General features: G+C 37.6%; 1 protein-coding gene across 1 annotated transcript in view; it reads right to left on the bottom strand.

Moving 5' to 3' along the window:
- The window catches only part of SH2D1B (SH2 domain containing 1B), a 31,710-nt gene extending 15,849 nt beyond the window's left edge, over positions 1–15,861 (bottom strand). The window contains exon 1 of the mRNA XM_068538338.1: positions 15,728–15,861. Within this exon, the coding sequence (XP_068394439.1) occupies positions 15,728–15,861 (134 nt within the window). The remainder of the gene's footprint in view (positions 1–15,727) is intronic.
- Between the last annotated feature and the right edge of the window lie 5,208 nt (positions 15,862–21,069).

A 21,069-nucleotide genomic window follows, 5' to 3' on the forward strand; every position in this document is an offset into this window, starting at 1 on the left:
ATACTCTATAAAACTTACTAAATTATAATTAATAATGAAAGTTTAAAGTAAAATAGCTTTTTTAGTGCAATTTTGAGATTAAAGATAAAAGAACAAGGGAGGGAGGGCTGAAGGGAGGGAGAGGGAGGAAGGCAGGAAGGGAGGGGTATCAGTGGTGTCATCATTGAGTTCTGAGGGGTTTTGGTGCAAATTTTTCCATCTGCTGGAAAAGCTCTATCTGTTTACACTAGTTGGGAAATGCTAAAGATGTAAGAATAAGCTAAGTAAATCTTTTCCTATGATTTGCTGATCTTCAACAAACACCTCTTGTTCTGCAACTTTGAAAAAAATCTATTATGAACATTTCGGCTCTTTGTGGGAGCTGATATCTCTTTACCGAAAACAAGCTACAGAGTTTGTTATTTAAGCCTTTAGTAATCACAGTGGTTAACTTTCTAGATACCAGCTGCTTACTGACTGCTCTGAAACAGCCTTTATCCAAACACAACAGCAAAACAATTAAACAGATAAAAAGGGCCCACCACTAAGTATTTATTATTTTTGCCAACAACCTCACCTCTTTTGAAGTACACTGTTTTGTGGTAAAGGCTATGTTTAAATTCTCTAATAATTCTCTTTTAGAGTGGTTTTACTTTTTTCAATATTCAAGAAAAATTTTAGATTTTTCAAAAAACAGACCTAAAATGAATATAGTCTTAAAATTTGTATCCCTGATTTTCCCGCTGTTTTTTTAAGAGGATGGAATGGGGGATGGGGTGACTTCAGACTGATTCTCATGGGGAGAGAAGAGGAATGATGGGTAGATGGGGTTTAATCGGTGTATGTATTCCTGTCTTAACAGGTCTTAAGTGATAATCAATATCACAATAACCTCACTATCTACATACTACATACCACGATAATCAGCCACATGCCACCTCTGCCATCCAGGCTTTGATCAAAGACTTGGCGGAGAAAGGCAGCTGAATTGATTCAAGGCACCTAGTGCTTCAGGTAAGGCACCCTGGGGTGGGGCATTCCATCAGGGGGAAAGGAGGGGAACCTTTGGAAAAAGTTGTCCATTACTATCGAAACATACTTATCATACCGAATTTTAATTATCCATTTCCTCATCTGTAGTTCATACTCGGACCAGAATCATGTCTGCTTTGTTCACTCTAGCACCATTGCCAATCTTACAATACATTCTCAATAACTGTTTGCTGAGTTGCATTGAATTATCTTAATAAGAAATGTGCCAAGTGTGTATGAAAAATCTTACCAAGAGACATAAATGAACAAAATAAAAGGAGGTGGAATGTTTTTGAATGAAAAGACTGACTACTGTGAAAATATGAACACTTATCAAATTATATTTTAATTTGTATTTCTACCTCCAACCTGCCCCTGAACTCCAGACTCATTTTTTTCTACCTAACATTAACTACTTAACATTAACTACTTAACATCTCCTCTTGGATGTTAGATATTTCAAACTTAACGTGTCCAGAACAGTGTCTCCTACATACGAACAAGTTCCGTACTGAGAGCGCGTTCATAAGTCCAATTTGTTCATAAGTCCAATTTGTTCGTAAGTCCAACAAAGTTAGCCTAGGTACCCAACTAACACAATCGGCTATACAGTACTGTACTGTATTAAGTTTATAATACTTTTCACACAAATAATACATAACAAGCAAACAAACAAAACTTTTTAACCTTACAGTACAGTACCTTGAAAAGTACAGTAGTACAGTACAATTGCTGGCTTCCAGAGGCTGGCATCGAGTGAACAGGCAAGAAGAGTTACTGACTGGAGGAGGGAGAGGGGGTGGGAGTTGGTAGAGTTGAAGGATCGTCAGCAATAGGAGATGGAGGGCAAGCTGCAGTTTCACTCATGCCTGATGTTGATGGCACAGGTTCTGGTTCCTTGCTGGATTCAATTCTATCTACCCTCTTGAGAAAAACGATCAAGTGATGTCTGGGTAGCTCTTTTTTTTCTCACCATAGACGACACGGTGGCACTGGATTGCATTCTGAATGGCTGCTGCAACCTTCGTGTACCATTCTACGTTCAGGTCCTATGCCTCAAAAACTAACAGTGCCTCCTCAAATAAAGAAAATCCCCTTGCCATTTTCTGTGTCGTGAATCTCTTCTTAGTAGTACCACCTACATCACCACTGCTTTTATGCTTGCTACCAGACATCCTGGGCTTGAAATAAAGATACTGTACTACTGTACTCTATACAGTACTGTACAGTAAAGTACACAAAAGCACAACCACTTGTAGAGAATGCACGCAAGTGGCAAGGTATGCCAGACATGTGAACTAACTTACATGATTGGACATGCCAACGCACGTTTGCATCTTTGAAAGTTCACAACTTGAAGGTTCGTATGTAGGGGACTTACTGTACCAGTATATACATGTGCCGGATATTTTCTGTATCTCCAGATCCTCTTTCTAACTTTCCCCACTCTGCTCTGTGCTCTGACCTCTATGGGCTCCCTTGCTCTCAGGTCTCTGATTGGGTTCAGTCAGTGGGAGACACATATATAGAGTATACACCGAAATGGATATTAGGATGTTAAACCAAGAAGGATAAAGTAGCTGATTTACTTTGTTATACAGCAGAAATTAACACACCATTGTAAAGCAACTATACTCCAATAAAGATGTTAAAAAAAAAAGAGTGTATACAGAAATGGATATTAGGATGTTAAACGAAGAAGGATAAAATAGAAGATTTGTTGGCTGAATTCATAAATAAAGGCACACTCACCCAGGATGTGGAATTAATGTGTTAGCTCATGCACTGGGGAGTGACATAAACATTCTGCTAGACTGGTTAATTGAAGCATGGATTTAATGATGGCTCACATTCAATAGAGATCAAAATGCCTAAACTTCCCTGGAATTCTATAGAGAAAGGAATCTGAAGACTCAGGAAGATGGGAATATTATAATAAATCTATTAATGCAAACTGTCTAGTTATTCCTCACCCCCCTTCAGGTGTCTGAAGGTCAGCACCTTCATGATGAACTAAAAAATAAATTGTGAGGGGAGAACCAGCATCTTTGAAAACTGTATCTCTGTGCTGTAAGCTGGAGTTGACAGTGGAGAATCCTGAAATGGTTGGGCTCCCTGATTTCAGTGGAAATAATGGGATCGAGGAATAGTAGAGGTTAAGTGTTAGCACTCAATGAGAGACAAAGACGGCAAAATTATCATAAGCCAGAGGGATGTAACAGTGTAAGAGCAATTTGCTGTACAGTGATCTGTGGTGATGTTTAATTGATTCACTGGATTCCAAAGCATAGAATGATGGGCAGCCTAAAGTTCTGTTGGATATAAAGTAAACAGAGAACTTCTAGGTCTTGTGGCACAACACTGACTTGAGTCACAGAGTAGGGATTCTTGGATGTCTTACCCAATTTACAGATTTAATCCAGTTGACAGACTCAGATCCCTTTCATTGAGAGGGGTGTTGGGTTTCTGGATTCCTTTAAGGAAGGAATGTGACCACACATCCCCAAGCCTTTTCCAGAAGAACGTACAACATTTACTAGGGGCACTGTGTACTGGGAAAAGGAAAAATACTCAATATTTTTTAGGGTTATTTGATACTGGCTCTGAACTGACACTAATTTTTGGAGACTCAAATATTCCCGTGGTCCAGCAGTCAGAGGTAGAACTCATGGGAGTCAGGTGATAGAAGAAATCTTGGCCCGAGTCTACTTCAAGTGGGTCCAATGGGACCACGGGACCATCCTATGGTTATTTCCCCAGTTCCAGAATGCACTTACACACTTAGGAACTGTCAAAATCTTTTCATTGGTTCTTTGAATCATAGAATGAGGACTATTGTAGTGGAAAGGACAAAGCAGAAGCTCCTATAACTGGTTTCATCTGCCAAGACAGTAAACTAAAGCAATTTCACATCCCTGGAAGAGATTTCTGTACTAAGGGCACCATCAAATCATGAAATGTACGGTGTGTTGATTCCTACCACATTCTCATTTAACTGACCTATTGGCCAGTGCAAACACCAGATATATCTTGAAGACTGACTATGGATTATTACAACCTTAATCAAAGGTTATTGTATTTTCAACTGCAGTTCCAGATGTGCATATTTTTGTGGATAAAATAATCACAGATCTGGCATCTAGATCTAGGAAAAGGTTTGCTGTAGATCAAACAAAAGCAATTTATCTAGCTAGCTAGCTAAAATTCCTAATAGCAAAGTAGTCAGAACCAATTGCCTTCATTTGATAAGAATAACAGTACACAGTCATGGTCTTATCACACAGATGTGTCAGTTCTCTTTCTGTGGCATAATATAACACAGAAGGACATTGATTATATTAATAGCCTATAAAATATGATGTTGGTTCATTTCTGGGTCTGTTTCTATTGATTAGCATTTCTCCTCATTATGGATTGTATTTCCTGCCTCTATTCATACTTGGTAAATTTTGTTTTTGTTTGTTTTTGTTGTTTTTAGGCCGCACCATGCAACATGTGGGATCTTAGTTCCCCAACCAGGGATCGAACCCTTGCCCCCTGCATTGGGAGCATGGAGTCTTAACCACTGGACCATGAGGAAAGTCCCCATACCTGGTAAATTTTGATTGGATGCCAGAAGTAGCAAATTTTATCTTTATGGTGCTGTATATTCTTTTTCCTATAAAGATTCTTGAACTTTTTTCTAGGGTGCAGTTAAGCTACTTGGAAATAGTTCAATCTTTTGGAGACTTGTTTTAAATCTTTTTTAGGTGAGACAAGAGCAGCCTTTAGTTCAGAGCTAATTCTATCCCACTACTGAGTCAATATGCTTCTGATTATTCTAACTGAGGTCCATGAATTATAAAATTTTCTACTCTGGTGAGAATACAAACTATTTCCAGACCAGCATGAGCTCCAGAGATTGTTCCCTTGGCTTTTAGGGTGATTTTTTTAACCCAGCCTGGTTATTTACCTCAGGCACATGAGCTATTCAACTCTAAGCTGAAGATTCAAGGAACCCCTCTGCAGATCCCAGGAGCTCTTTCTTAGTGTATCTTTTCTTCTGTGTTCTCAACCCCATAAACTCTAGGCACCTTGGCCTTACTGGACTCCTAGCTCTATTTCATCAACTTAGGGAGACATAAGGCTCTACCTTGGTAGACAAGGACATTAATACAGTTGTTGTTATTATCTCAGATGTTCAAGAATCTAGAGAAAAGAGAGCTTGCTAAGTAGAAACATGGATGACATTAAAGAAACACCCAAATTAAACTTCTAGAGATAAAAACTACCTTGTATAAAATGAAGAATTCACTGGATGGGATTAGCAGCAAATTTCACATTGAAGAAGACAGAAATTAGTGAACTTGAAGACAACACAATAGAAACTATCCAAAATGAAAATCAGAGAGAAAAAAAGACTGAAAAAAATAAACAGAGAACCTGTGAAATGTGGAACAACTTTGGGTAGCCTAATATACCTGTAATTAAATTCCCTGAGTGGGAACAAAACTATTTAAAGAAACAACAGACAAAAATTTTCTAAGTTTGATGAAAATTATAAACCCACATGTACAAAAAATTAAATGCACCCCAAACTCAAGAAACACAAAGAAAATTACACAAAGGTACATCACAATCAAATTGCCTAAAACCAATGATAAAGAGAAAATCTCAAAAGCAATTGAAGAAAAAAAATACATACCTACAGAACAAATATAAGGACAGCAAACTTCTTATCAGAAATGCTGCAAGTCAGGAGACAGTGGAACAAAATCTTAAGCATACTGAAAGAAAAAATTAACCTAGAAATCTATATCCAGGGAAAATCTTTCAAAAACTGAAGGTGAAAAGAAGACATTTTCAAATACACAAAAGCTGAAATAATTTACACCAGTATATATGCACTACAGGAAATGTTATAGGAAGTCCTTTAGACAGACAGAAAATGGTACCAGGTGAAAATCTGAAACAATACTAATATTTCTCAACTAGGAGTGACTTTTGGCAATGTCTAGAGATATTTTTAGTCATCACAAGTTGCACAGGGCATTCCCCTCAACAAAGAATTAGCTGGCCCCAAATTTCAATAACGCCAAGGTTGAGAAACCCTTCTACATACAAAGGAAAGAAGAGTACCAGAAATAGTAATTACGTGGGTAAAGAAAAAAATATTTTTCTTATATTTAAAATCACTTTAAAAGATAATTGATTGCTAAAAGTAAAAATAATAACAATCTACTGTAGGGGTAATAAAATATATAGAAATAAAATGGATGACAATAAGAGCACAAAAGCTTGATTAGAGTGTGGGAGAAATGAAAGGATATTATTGTAAGGTTCTTGTGTTATAGGTGAAGTGGTATAATATTACTCAAATATAGGTTATAATAAGTTAAACATGAATACTATAAATACAAAATAAACTACCAAAAAACAAAGAATTATAGGTAGCAAGCCTGCAAAAGAGATAATTTGGAAATAATTTAAACATTCGATCAATTCCAAAGTAGGCAGAAAGGGGAAAAGAAGAACAGATGGGACAAATAGAAAATAAATACCAAGATAGTAGATTTAAACACGGTCATATTAATGATCACATTAAATACAAATGGCCTAATCATCCCTATTAAAGGGAAGTTATTGTCAGATTGGATAAAAAAGCAAGACTCAGGGGTATGATTCTTACAAGAGACCTGATATAAAAATGAAAACACAACTAGATTAAAAGTCAATTGATAGGGAAAGTATATACTCTTAACACTAATAAAAAGAAAGCTAGCAATATCTGCTCAGAGCAATGACTATAACCAGGAATAAAGAAGCGGGGTTTTCAAAAAGATAAAGGGGTCAATTAATCGAGAGGATATAACAATTTTAAATGTTTATGCACCTAAATGTTTGTTTCAAAATACCTAAAGCATACATGTTTTTCCCAAAAAGATATACAAATGGCCAACAGGTACTTTAAAAGGAACTCAATATCTCTAATCATCAGGGAAATTGAAATCAGAATCACAATGAGATGTCCCCTCACATGTGTTAGAATGGCTATCATCAAAAAGACAAGCGATATCAAGTATAGGTGAGGATGTGGAGAGAAGGGAACATTTGTGCACTGTTGGTGGGAATGTAAATTGGTGCAACCACTGTGGAAAACAGTATGGAGGTTCCTCAAAAAAGTAAAAATTATGATCCAGTAATCCCACTTCTGAGTATACAGTCAAAGGGAATGAAAACAAGATATCAAAGAGATATCTGTACTCCTTGTTCATTGCAACATTACTCACAAAAGCCAAGATAAGGAAACAAACCAAGTGTCCATCAACTGAGGAATGGATAAAGAAGATGCAGTATATATAAACAATAGAATATTATTCAACCATGCTAGACGGAGAAAGATAAATGCTGCATGGTATCACTTACATCTGGAATCTAGAAAATTTAATCTGTTGATTAACAGACAAGAAACAAAAATTCATACTACCATTTCAGTTGATGCAGAAAAAACCTCTCAACCCTACTAGGAAGAGGAGGGCTAAAGACGTAGTTAGTGGGAAAAGATTGAATACTTTTACCCCAAGATCAGAAAATGACAAGGATTTCTGCACTCATCACTTCTATTCTACATTGTTTTGGAAGTCTCAGCTAGTGCAATAAGGCAAGAAAAAAATGGAACAGAAAAATTGGCATGGAAGAAATAAAACCATCTTTAATTGCAGATGACATGTAGAAAATCATACAGAGATTCTACAAAAAAAGCCACTGGGCCAATAAGTGAGTTTAGCAAGGTTGCAGGATACAAGTTCAGTATATGAAAATCAACTGTGTTTCCATTCACTTGCACTGAACAAGTGGAAAGTGAAAATAAAATAATTTAAAATTTTAAATCATTAAAATCTGATATCATTTACAATAACATCAAGTGCATGAAATCCTCGGGATAAATTTGACAAAAGATGTACAAGATCTGTTACAAAACATTTCTGAGAGAAATTTTAAAAGATATGAATGAATGAAGAGATTAAACTATGTTCATGGATCAGAAGAATTAATATTACCATGTTAGTTCTCCCCAAATTGATCTCTAGATTCATGCAATCTCAATCTAAATGTCATCAGTCTGTGTGTGTGTTGGTGGGGCGGGGGCGGTGCGGGTAGTTGAAAAGCTGAATCTAAAATATGTATGGAAATGCAAAGGGCCTAACATAGCCAAAATAACCCTGAAAAAGTTGGGTGATTTAAACCATCTTATTTCAAGACTTATTATAAAGTGATAGTAATCAACACAATACAGAATTTGCATAAAGACAAAAAAAAAAGATCCATGGTGAGAGCTTAGAAATAGATCCAAACTTATATAGTCAATAGTTTTTGTTTTTGTTTTTTACAAAGGCACCAAAGCAATTTATTGGGATAAAGGATAGTCTGTTCAACAAATGAGCTGGAACAAATAGGTGACCATATTTAATAAAACACCAACCCCAACCTTACCCCAGATTGCAAAAATTAAATCAGAATAGGCTACACTAAATGTGAAAGTTAAAACTATACAACTCTAGAAGAAAACAAGGAGAAAATCTTTGTGAATTGCATTAAGCAAGGGTTTATTATATACAACACTGAAATCACAATTCATAAAAGAAAAACATGATAAATTTGACTTCATCAAAATCAAGAACTTCTGTTCTTTGAAATATACTGCTAAGACAATGAAAAAAAACAGTTACAAGTCAATACAGAATGTTTTAAGACTTTTAACTTCTGGCTTTCTCACTGGTCTTGATTGGAGTGTGCATCCATATAACTTTTTGTTGTACTAATTTGTCAATGTGTGTAAAAACGTTAAAATGTTTAGGATATTATCCCGAGGAGAAAGTTGGGCAAACTCTCAAAGATGTAAGCACAAAAATGTTAATCTTCTCAAATTACATTGTGTCCATTGGACCAAATTGGAAATAACCTAAATGTATAGTTATGTATAAATTATGATACATGCAATCAATAAAATAGTAAGCACTCATGAAAGGATGATGTGTATTGGCTTTCTTTTAAGTGGAAAGATACCCATTATACACTGAAAAAAAGGGTTGCAGATGATCATATATATAATGAACCATTAATGTACATATATAATATTTGCGTATACATGCATATGAATAGAGAACAGTCTGGAGAGATTAGAAAAGGTGATTTCTGAGTGGTGAGACTGAGATAATTTCTGCTCTCTCTTTTATACCTTTCTCAACATTTGATTTTTCTAAAGCAACAAAAAAGTTTGAATTTTTTTTTTTCTTTCTGAACTCAAGTCTTTCCAAAGATCTCAGAATCTGAGAGCTGGAAATGACTCTTGGGTTCTCTCTCATTCACTCTTTCTGTTGTTTCCTCCTCAGTGAGGACATGCCCTAAGTCAGGGCTTGGGTTCTTCTCACCTGCAGCCTTCCTATATATGACTACAGAAAGTCCCTCCTATGCCTTCATAACTGCAGGTGAATTCCTTGCATCTCCGAATATCTATTCCATTTTGATTCTGCTGATTATAAAGCCAGACCCAGTTCCAACTTCTAACACTCACAATGTCACCTACACAGACAGTGTTTTGCACATTGGTGTTGTTTTCTGCACGCTCTATCAGGCTGTGAGATCAAGTAACATTTCCTGTCCATGGTTACCACATACATAGCTTTCTGGTCAGTGCTATATGCTGCTAGGCCAACTCTCCTCTGTGACTTCCTTTCCTTATTTCTAACCTTCTCCATAATATCTTCATTTAGATCTGTGAAAGTGTGAAAGTTGGCATATTGCCATTCTAACACAGCAAAGAAGAAAGGGTAGCTCATTTCCAGGAAGCAGAATGCAAATTCTGCATATTAGGATCTCCTGCCAAGCCCTCAAGTCCCCTGCTTGGGCACTTTATAGCACAGTTCCAAGGGGACCACCTTGAACATATTTCAGTGGAACTGGGGACATTGATAAGAGAGGGAACATAACAACATACTAACAGTTTGACCTTGGACACTTTAGTTAATAAGAAGCTCCATTTCTTTTCCCACAAAATAGGGATATATCACCTATGGAAGATGGCTTTGCAAAAGATAAATGAGATAATTGATGTAACATGCTTAGCACAATTTTTGACTCATAGAAAGCACCTTCATAGTGGCTCTTGCTGCACAGATGTAGAAAAACAGTCTAACGCTTGTGTTGTAGATACTTTTGGCTTTGCTTACTTAGGGTGGTATACTGGAATATGAATTGCTTTATGTGACCTTCTCAGAGGAATCTTTCCTGTACCCAACCTAAAGAAGACTCTTTGTCCCTCCCTGTAATACTCCTCTGTTTTGTTTTCACTGTATTGTCTGCTCTCACTGGAATGTCATTTCATGAAGGCAGAACTAGTGCCTGTACTGTTTATCACTGTTTCACCAATGCATAGGAACATGCCTGGAACATAATAGGCGCTCAGTGTGTGCTTGTTGAATGAATGAATGAAGGTTCTAGTCATCCTCCAAGTCCCAGCTCCCATGCAGGCTCTCTACTCCTTGATGAATGAATCACTCCTTGCTCTCAGTCATCAGTTATCACACACGTCACAGTGTCCTTTTACTTCTTTATTTTCCCCACTAGACTCTGAGCTGTGTTGAAGGCATCAACTGAGTGTCTACCATAGTGCTTGACATGGGAGACTTTAAATAACTGTTGAACAATAACAACTGAATGGTCTGTCTGATCTGTGTGGTAACAAAATTTCACAAGAATTATGAAAAAGGCCGTTTTGATGGGGACCATTTGATCTGAGCCTTAAGCCTGAGGGTGCCTGAAATTTTGTTTGCCTTTTAGTGACGTGGGCAGGGAAGAGGGTGAGCCCTGATCAAGTGCAGGTGTTTAACAAATATTTATTCCTGCCTCTCCATTTGATTAGTTATTATTATCTGTATTACATTTCTCAATGAATTTTGCTTTGAATGAATATATAAGCTAGGACGATGTATCACAGAGCAGTTGAGCATAAATGTCCATTTTTAAAGAGAGTCCCAGTGTTGACTACCTACCCTGAAATCTTGACCAAGGTCTCTCCTGTCTCTGTCACATCTCTTGCAACTTCTGCTAATCTCCATTCCCACTGCTTGCCCCACCGTAGCTAGTTCCTCACCATCTCCCATCTAGAGACATGGCAATCTGTACTGCCATCATCCTCTGCCAGCTTCAGTACACTCTTCTTATTATACTGGAGTTCCTAAAACTCAGCACCAGTCTTGTCATTTCCCTGCTTAGAAACCATCCGTGTTTCCCCATTAGCTACAGAATCATTCTTTTAAGACCCCGTAATATTACCCCAAACTGACTTTTCCAAAAGTTGGTTTCCAAACTACCTTTCCAGAACCCTGTATGATTCTTATGTGTTTTAAAATATCCTATTTCTAGACCTATGTTCCTGCCTTTCCCCAACCTGCGATGCCTTCCATCTCATTTCTGTGTAACCAAATCTCATCCACTCTTTTAAATCCCAGCTCAAATACCACCTCCTCTAAGAAGACTTTCCTGCTCATCTCCTCTGTCCTTGAATTTGTATAATATTGTCTTACGCTTATTTTATTTATTTACATGTTGAAAAAAATTGCAAGTCCCCTGTTGGAATCTCCTTAGAATCTCCCCAGGCCTTAGCACAGTGTTTGAATAGATAGTAGGGATTCACTACATTTTTATAAACATTTTTTTAAATTACCAAAGTAATACCTGCACGTAAGCATTTAAACAGTGTGAAAAAGTTATCAAATAAAAAGAATGAATCCACAACCTTTTTTTCCTATTCATTCCTCCTAAATTTCCCAGCTGTAACCACTATTATAAATTTCTTATATAACTTTCAAAAATTGTTTATGAATATACGAGGATATAGGCATACTTTTTTTTTTTTTTTAAACACAGACGGGATCATACTTTGCATCTTGCCTTTTTCACACAACAATAGATCTTGGGGGCTTCCCTGGTGGCGCAGTGGTTGAGAGTCTGCCTGCCAATGCAGGGGACACGGGTTCGAGCCCTGGTCTGGGAAGATCCCACATGCCGCGGAGCGACTGGGCCCGTGAGCCACAACTACTGAGCCTGCGCGTCTGGAGCCTGTGCTCCGCAACGGGAGAGGCCGCGACGGTGAGAGGTCCGCGCACTGTGATGAGGAGTGGCCCCCGCTCGCCGCGACTGGAGGGAGCCCTCGCACAGAAACGGAGACCCAACACAGCCAAAAATAAATATAAAAATAAATTAAAAAATAAATAAAAAGAAAACTAATTATTAAAAAAAAAAAACAACAATAGATCTTGGAGTTTTTTTCATACCATATATGGATTTACTCAATCTTGTTAATGTCAATTTGCACGTACTTATGCAGTAGTAACTATAAGGTATGTTTTTATTAATGAAATTTTGGGTCAAAGGTTATACCTGTGCATTTTATGTTTTGACCACATTTCTATCCAAAGAGTCTGTATTTAGCATGTGCAAGCACTTCTGCTTCCCAGCAGTTGAATTTCCTCTGGGTATTTTCATAGTTTTAATTATAAACCTTTGAAGAGGTAAAAATGGTATCACATTATTCTTTTTTTTTAAATAAATAAATGTATTTATTTATTTATGGCTCTGTTAGGTCTTCGTTGCTGTGCACAGGCTTTTTCTAGTTGTGGTGAGTGGGGGCTACTTTTCGTCAGTGTGCCCAGGCTTCTCATTGTCGTGGCTTCTCTTGTTGCGGAGCACAGGCTCTAGGCGCACAGGCTTCAATATTTGTGGCACTTGGGCTCCGTAGTTGTGTCTCGTGGGCTCTAGGGGCGCAGGCTCAGTAGTTAAGGCACACGGGCTTAGTTGCTTCGTGGCATGTGGGATCTTCCCGGACCAGGGCTCGACCCCGTGTCTGCTGCATTGGCAGGCGGATTCTTAACCACTGTGCCACCAGGGAAGCCCACATTATTCTTTTAATTTGTGTTGTTTTTAGTTATGAGTGAGATCTAGCATTTTTTCTTATCTTTCTTTTTCACATTCCATTTCAGAGAATCTCCTCCTCTTGCATTTTACCTAGTTTTCTATTGTTTTTTAAAAGTTTCATTATATGTTAATGAAGTTTTGATTTTTTCTGTTGGTTTGTCAATAAGTTTTTTTTAACAACAGTTTTTTGTTATAATGGTCATATTTAGCAATCTTTTCTTGGTTTCTGTGTTTTATATCTTGTTAGGAAGTCTTTCTCAATTCCAGGAATATTTTTTAATAGTTCACGTTTTCTTCTAGTACACACGGTTTCATTTAGAAAAATAAGTTCTGTATTAGAACCAATTTGAATTAATTTTACTTCAAGAAGTAAGAAAGGGATTCAGGATTATTTTTTTCTAAGTGACCAGCCAAGTGTCCCAACACAATTATCACTCATCTTTTCCTCATTGATTTGAAATGCTCTTTTATGCATATGCTAAATTCCATACTTATTTGGCTTTATTTCTACCAGATTCTATATTCTACTCCATTGATCTCTCAGTACCAAACTCTTTTAATTACTGTAGTAGTTACTGTAGTTTTATAATGTATTTTAATATTTGGTACAACTAGTCCCCCTTTTTTAATAAAAAATTTTCTGGCTCTCTGGCAGGTTCCTTGTGTTTCATTTCCCACCTAGATAAACTTTACTATCTTTGAAGAAAAAAATTTAAATTCTGTTGATTTTTCACTGGAAACATACTGAATTTATAATTAATTATGGTGAACTGATATGCCTTCAAACTGAATCCTTCCCTTCACTGAAGTCTGCTAGTAAGCTCCCCAGTAGCTATTTAATTTTGTACGTTTCATATTACATTTATTCCTGGGTATTATTAATTTTTTGCTGATGTAAATGAGATGTGTTATTATATTTACTGGTTATTGTTTATTACTGGTTATATTTACTGGTTATTGTTATTTACTGGTTATTGTTTCTGTATGAAAAAGCTATTGATTTTTTAGATTTCAATAATATAAGCAGATATCCTTATTGGATTTTCTTAGTTTTTCTTTTCAGTTAAATCTATATTTCACAGGTATAAAGTCATGTCAACTGCAAATAATAATAATTTTGCATCTTCATTTTCAATTTTTACATGTATTTCCTTTGACTAATTACACTTGCTAACATCTCTCAGAAAATGTTACATAGTAGTGCTTATAATGAACATCTTTGGCTCATTCATGATTTGGGGGGTAATTCTTCTAGTGCTTCATCTGGCCTTTGTTTAAGGAAGCATCTCTCTAGCTCTACATGGTTAAGAGTATGTAAGTGTGTGCATGCATATGCACACGAGTGTGTGTTTAATTGAGGGGTTGATGCTGAATTTTATCTAATACCTTTTAAGCAAATTTGAATCAGCTATGCAGTTTGTAACCTCTGACTTATTAATATGTAATTAAACTAATAATTTTCCTATCAGGGAACCATCCTTGACTTCTTGGATTGGACGATAGTTGAGCATAGTGTATTTTCTCCATTAATGTTTTACTGGCTTCCATTTTGTTAGTAGTTTATTGAAAACTGATAGTAAATGAAATTGAAATTGGTCTGTAGTTTTTTTGTGTCTGTGTGTGTCTTTTTTTTGAAAAAAAAATGTTTTACCTTCATACATAGAAATTGAAAAAAATCAGTAAGAAGACAAACAACTCAAGCTAAAAATGGGTAAAGGATATGATTATGCAATTCTCAAAAGAGGAATTAACAATGGCTAAAAATACATGAAAACACCCTCAACATCACCTGTGACCTGAAAATTCAAACTGCTAACACCTTAAGGCTGCCTTTCTTATATCTGTATTCCCGGTATCATATAGAGAAAGAAATATATCCCTGCCTATTCTGTTAGTAATGACAATCTCTTTTGTCCTTATAGCTCCTGAATTCTAAGAAGCCCTGAAGCGCATCCATGGAGATACTTGGGTTTTAATTTCTATAACAGGTAAAGAAAACTTTCAGTGGTCTCCACAAACACAAAAATCCTTAAAGACAGTAGGTTTCCCCTGATATCTGTTCAGGATTGCTTTCTAAACTGGGCTAAACAAGTTCCTTCAGCAGTGTAGCTCTGATGATCTGGCTTGGACCTGCATACTGAACTCAGCCTCTTTGGAACCACTAGATGAATTGTAACGCAAGCAAGTTGTTTGAGAAATCCCAGGTCTCTGTTTCTTCATCTATAAAATGGTGGCTTGTCTTGATAGACTACAAGCAGGATGAAAGGAGATGATGTATGCTGAAGCCTTTTACAAATCCAACGAAATTTGAAATATTATTAGTATTTTAAGAATCACAAGTGGAGCCAGCAGAATCCATGTAAAAAGTTGGCCTCTCAGATAAAAATTTTAAAAAGGGCACCTAGTCTTTTCCATACCAAGTAAATCAACCTCTATAGGAGAGGACCTTTCTCACATGGCTACCTTCTCTGCCTCCCCGCTCCGCTCCCATGCTTCCTGCACTCTTCTCCTCACCACCCCCCACTTCTGCTTCTCCACAGAGTCTGCTCATTGCTTGTATGGCATTTGCACCAGGGAGAGAAGGGCAGGTGGAGGAGCTTGGACAGACACGTTCCTTCCATCCCCTCCTGGCAGTGTCTAGCTATTTCTCATTCTGCTTATTTGGGCTGCAAAGTCAGTGAAGTACAATTTCTTTTCTACTTGGTTATCAGTCCTACATTTAACATAAGGTTCCAAATGTGTGGAAGATGAGGCTACTCACGAGACACAGAGGCACAGGACTCCGGGCATAGACTCACTGTCTCTTAACAGAAAGTTGCCGTCCACTCCTTCCTTGAGCAGCAAGGTCTCACAGTCTCGCTTGGACAGAGGGCCGTGGTAATAAGGCAGATCCATGGTGAGCCTTCTCATATCCCAAGTTCAGGGACAACTCTGAGGAGAGAAGAGGAAGCAGTTGGCCTAATGGAGCCTGTGGAAATACCTCTTCCTTCTCTGGCTCGTGGGGGTGAGATGAGGTTACCTGTGGGACTCAAGCAGTTTCACAAGATTCAGGAAATGTGAGAGGTGGGGTAATGAAGTGACCAAGACTTTTCAGCCTGTAAATAGACCAAGTATGACTCATAGCAGTGGGTTAAAGTGCATTTGGGTAAACACTGGAATCAACGATGTTCATGGCTCGAGCTCAATGCCGAAGACAAGCTCCCCAGAACTGGGTTGCAGCCTTGTATGTCACCCTAAATCACCAGTTTTTACCTTCTCTGGCTCATGGCATCCCTTCCAGGGATCACATCACTGCTTTTGGCTGAAATCGATGCCCATTTTCTGCTGAAGCTGCCTATGATTATGCTATGCTTATCTCAGAACAGTTGCTCACAAACTGTTCAGATGCTGAATGAATCCAAGTGTGTCCAGACGCAATGGAACAATTGAGAAGGTAGGACGCGTCTATGGGTCAAATGACATGAGAAATGTAAGACAGCAATGGGAATAGAAAGCAACTGGATGCTGTGGGGGAGGATGGCTGGGGGGGAATATCCCCTGGCTAAGGCTCCTAGCCACTGGTGAACAAAGGACATTTTTGACATCCTCAAGCATCGTGCCTTTTGGGGAAGGAGCTGGTACATGTGGGAGTGATATCTGGATATGCAAAATTAGTGCAGGGATACTTCTCCAGGTGGAAGAAAAGAATATATTAGGCTTGGGTTTGAAAAGTCTCAGGTCCTTTGAAATTTCCATCCTGCAGGACAGCAGTGATGACCAAGAAAAGTCTATCTAGCCAGGGACACTTAGCCCCCTTTAGACAACCTGGTGTTGATGAGAAAAATCTCTCTCTTTTTTTTTTTTTTTTAGTCATCAATTTTATATACATCACTTTATACATGTCAATCCCAATCGCCCAATTCAGCACACCACCATCCCCACCCCACCGCAGTTTTCCCCCCTTGGTGTCCATACGTTTGTTCTCTACATCTGTGTCTCAACTTCTGCCCTGCAACCAGGTTCATCTGTACCATTTTTCTAGGTTCCACATACATGCGTTAATATACGATATTTGTTTTTCTCTTTCTGACTTACTTCGCTCTGTATGACAGTCTCTAGATCCATCCACGTCTCAACAAATGACTCAATTTCGTTCCTTTTTATGGCTGAGTAATATTCCATTGTATATATGTACCACAACTTCTTTATCCATTCGTCTGTTGATGGGCATTTAGGTTGCTTCCATGACCTGGCTATTGTAAATAGTGCTGCAATGAACATTTGGGTGCATGTGTCTTTTTGAATTACGGTTTTCTCTGGGTATATGCCCAGTAGTGGGATTGCTGGGTCATATGGTAATTCTATTTTTAGTTTTTTGAGGAACCTCTATATTGTTCTCCATAGTGGCTGTATCAATTTACATTCCCACCAACAGTGCAAGAGGGTTCCCTTTTCTCCACACCCTCTCCAGCATTTGTTGTTTGTAGAAAAAAATCTCTTTTTTTCTGCTGAGCCTTTTCTACCTTGGTCAACTGATATGCTTGGAAAAGATGGTTTCTGTTATCTGAGAATCAGAATTAGTCTTAAGAGTAATTTCTAAGGCCTTTTTTCCCCAGCTTTGTTGAGATATAATTGACATATAACATTGTGTAAGTTTAAGGTGTGCAACGTGTTAATTTGGTACACTGCAAATGATAACTGCCATAGCATTAGCTAATAATGCCATCTTGTCACATGCTTACCATTTCTTTACTGTTGTGAGGACATATAAGATCTACTCTTGTAGCAACTTTCAAGTATATAATACAGTATTATCAATATTAATTGTAATCACCATGCTGTACATCAGATTCCCAAAACTTATTCATCATATAACTGGAAGTTTGTACCCTTTGACCAATATCTCCCCATTTCCTCCAATGCTTTTTGAGCAACTAAACCATCCTACATAGTATTGTTTTATGTTCAAATAAATCTTTATTTACAAAAAGAGACACTGGCAAGATTTGGTCACCAGCTATAGTTTGTCAATCCTTGATTTAGAGTAGTAAAATTTTTAACTGAGTACATGACTGCCTAGCTAAAGGTTATTTTTCCTAGCCTGCCTTGTAGCTATCTGTGACCATGTGACTAAATTTAGTGTCAATATAGATTAGCATCCTACATAGTATTACTTAATTAGCTATTAATTAATTAATTTCAGATAGAAGCCATGTAAACATATCTATAATCCAATGTTTTAAATTGAATTACGTTTACTTAACTTTAACAATTACCATCACACAATGTCAATTAGTATGAACTATATGTAAATTTCTCTCCCTATTCACCTGCGTTATCCAAATATCTATAGGAATTTGTACATATCTCAAGTACCTATCTATAAAAATAGAACTGTGTGCTCAGGACTCATCCTTACTTCTCTTAATGCCTTCTTTTTTTTAATTTATTTATTTTTAATGCTATTCTTGTCTGCTTACATTCTTTTTATGTATGTATGTATGTATGTACGTATGTATGGCTGTGTTGGGTCTTTGTTTCTGTGCGAGGGCTTTCTCTAGTTGTGGCAAGCGGGGGCCACTCTTCATCGCGGTGCGCGGGCCTCTCACTCTCGCGGCCTCTCTTGTTGCGGAGCACAGGCTCCAGACGCGCAGGCTTAGTAGTTGTGGCTCACGGGCCGAGTTGCTCCGCGGCATGTGGGATCTTCCCAGACCAGGGCTCGAACCCGCATCCCCTGCATTGGCAGGCAGATTCTCAACCACTGCGCCACCAGGGAAGCCCTCTTAATGCCTTCTTAACTCAGATGATTATTTTATCTTACTGCTTTGCTTACCAGCTGTCTACCCACTCTTGGGGATTTGTCTTACATTGAACTTTCCTGTAGCAGATTTTTGTTCTTCCTTGGATGTCCCACTGCTCTGCTCTTGGTTTAATGTAGTGTAATGGAGTGACAGTAACTGAGGAGCTTGTATCAGAGAGATATGCTTTCAAACCCCAGTTTCTCTTGTGTGAACTCAGGCCATTCAATGTATAATTTTTTTGAGAATTATGGCAGTTGAGGAGAGAACTTTTACTCATGGAAGAGGAAATTGGGTACTAAGCTTGGTGTGAGGATATTTTTGGGCATAACAGAGGAAATAATTGGATATACACTCAAGGTCTTTATCATCACAGGGGTTTTCATGCCTTTTTTTCCTGTTTCAAAACCCAGTCCCTTCAACCTCACTCATCATAAGAGAAATGAAAGTTAAATCCACACTGAGGTAACATCTTTCACCAATCATTTTTCCAAAGAAGATATACTAATGGACAACAAGTACATGAACAGGTTCTCACAATCATTAATTACCAGGGTAATGGAAATCAAAATCACAATGAGACGTCATCTCACACGTGTTAGAATGGCCATGATCAAAAAGACAAGAGATAGCAAGTGTTGGTGAGGATGTGGAGAGAAGGGAACACTTGTGCACTGTTGGTGGGAATGCAAATTGGTACTAGCACTGGGGAAAACAGTATGGAAGTTCCTCAAAAAATTAAAAGTAGAACTACCATATGATCCAGTAATTCCACTTCTGGGCATATATCTGAAGGAAACTAAATCACTATGTTGACGAGACATTTGCACCCCCATGTTCAATGCAGCATTATTTACAATAGCCTAGACATGAAAACAACGTAAGTGTCCATCAACGTAATATTGGATAAAGAAGATGTGGTAAATATATATACAATGGAATACTATTCAGTCATTAAAAAAGAAGGAAATCCTGCCATTTACAACAATAAGGATGGGCCTTGGAAGCATTATAGTAAGTGAAATAAGTCAGACAAAGACAAACACTATATGTAGTAATTTGTTACAACAGCAATAGAAAACTAATACACCTAACAAATCTGGTTCCCTCAGGAAGAAAATCCAGATTTCTCTCATGGAGGATGAAGTAGCTTCCCTTAACTTTTCTCTCCTCACTCATCTGTAGTTGCATTGAAGAGTAGGATCCTATTTACTATGAATTAGCCCAGCAACCAAGCCTTGTTGCAGGAAGAGCATTTTAACTTCCTTTTCTCTCATACTGCTCCACGAACAGTCAAACCTGTTTATCTAAATCAAACTGCATGAAAAAAAGTTACCTAATGTTTACTTGCCAAATGAACAAATTTCCTAATCACATCTTCTCCTAAAATTCATACTTACCAAGTTTACCTTTTATATTTGATTGGAGTGTCTCAGCCGCTTTTGAGATTTTTGTTTGCATTCTTCAGGGTTCTCTTTTTTCATTCATGCTGGACATGAATTTTTGGAGGACACTATCCAACCCAGTGTACTTTCCTACTCCCCTCTTCTTCCACCTCCTCTTCCTCTTCTAAACCTCAGAGTGGTTTATGAGATGAACACCATCTAAATAAGAACTGTAGAAATGAGCTCCAAGGCCCTCAGAGAAACTATAGAGCAGAGAAAGGATTTATCTCAGTGATAAAAGTCACCCACAGATCCTGGCTGAAGATTAAATAACCTCAGATGAATGATTTGCTTTTTTCTTTTGTTTACTTCTGAGTATTTCAATTTTTAAATAAAGTGATGCATGTCAAACTATTTTCCAGTATACGAAATAGTAAGACAGATACGTTATCTGTTTTCACCTCTTAGATGTCATAGGTATGCTCATATTAATTTAACACCAAGTTATTATTTTCAATATTCAATACAATTATAACAAAGCTTTTAAAATTTTATTTGATGAATGATAAGGAGAAAATGAGAGATAGTCAATCTGTGGTAGAGGGACTTTAGGAAAGCTGATAGTTCAAGATATGAGGAAATCAGAAAATAGGGGGAGTTCAACATTGTAGTGACATCTACACACTGTTAGTAGATGAGTAACATCTACCACATTAAAAAAAAAAAACCCAGATCAATTAAGATAGTATCTAAACTAATTTAACAATTCAATGCCCTGTGTCAGTGTATCTCTTAGGATCCTTTTTGCTGCAAAAATGAGCCCCAACTCAAATAGCTTAGACAGGGATGAAATTCATCTTCCACCCCACTGGAAGTTCAGAGGAGGCATGGGCTCCTAGGCCAGTTGGTAAAGCAGCTCAATGCCACTGTTGAGCACCCAG

The sequence above is a fragment of the Eschrichtius robustus genome, chromosome 3 (genome assembly GCF_028021215.1).
Source record: "Eschrichtius robustus isolate mEscRob2 chromosome 3, mEscRob2.pri, whole genome shotgun sequence".
Lineage (NCBI taxonomy): Eukaryota > Metazoa > Chordata > Mammalia > Artiodactyla > Eschrichtiidae > Eschrichtius > Eschrichtius robustus.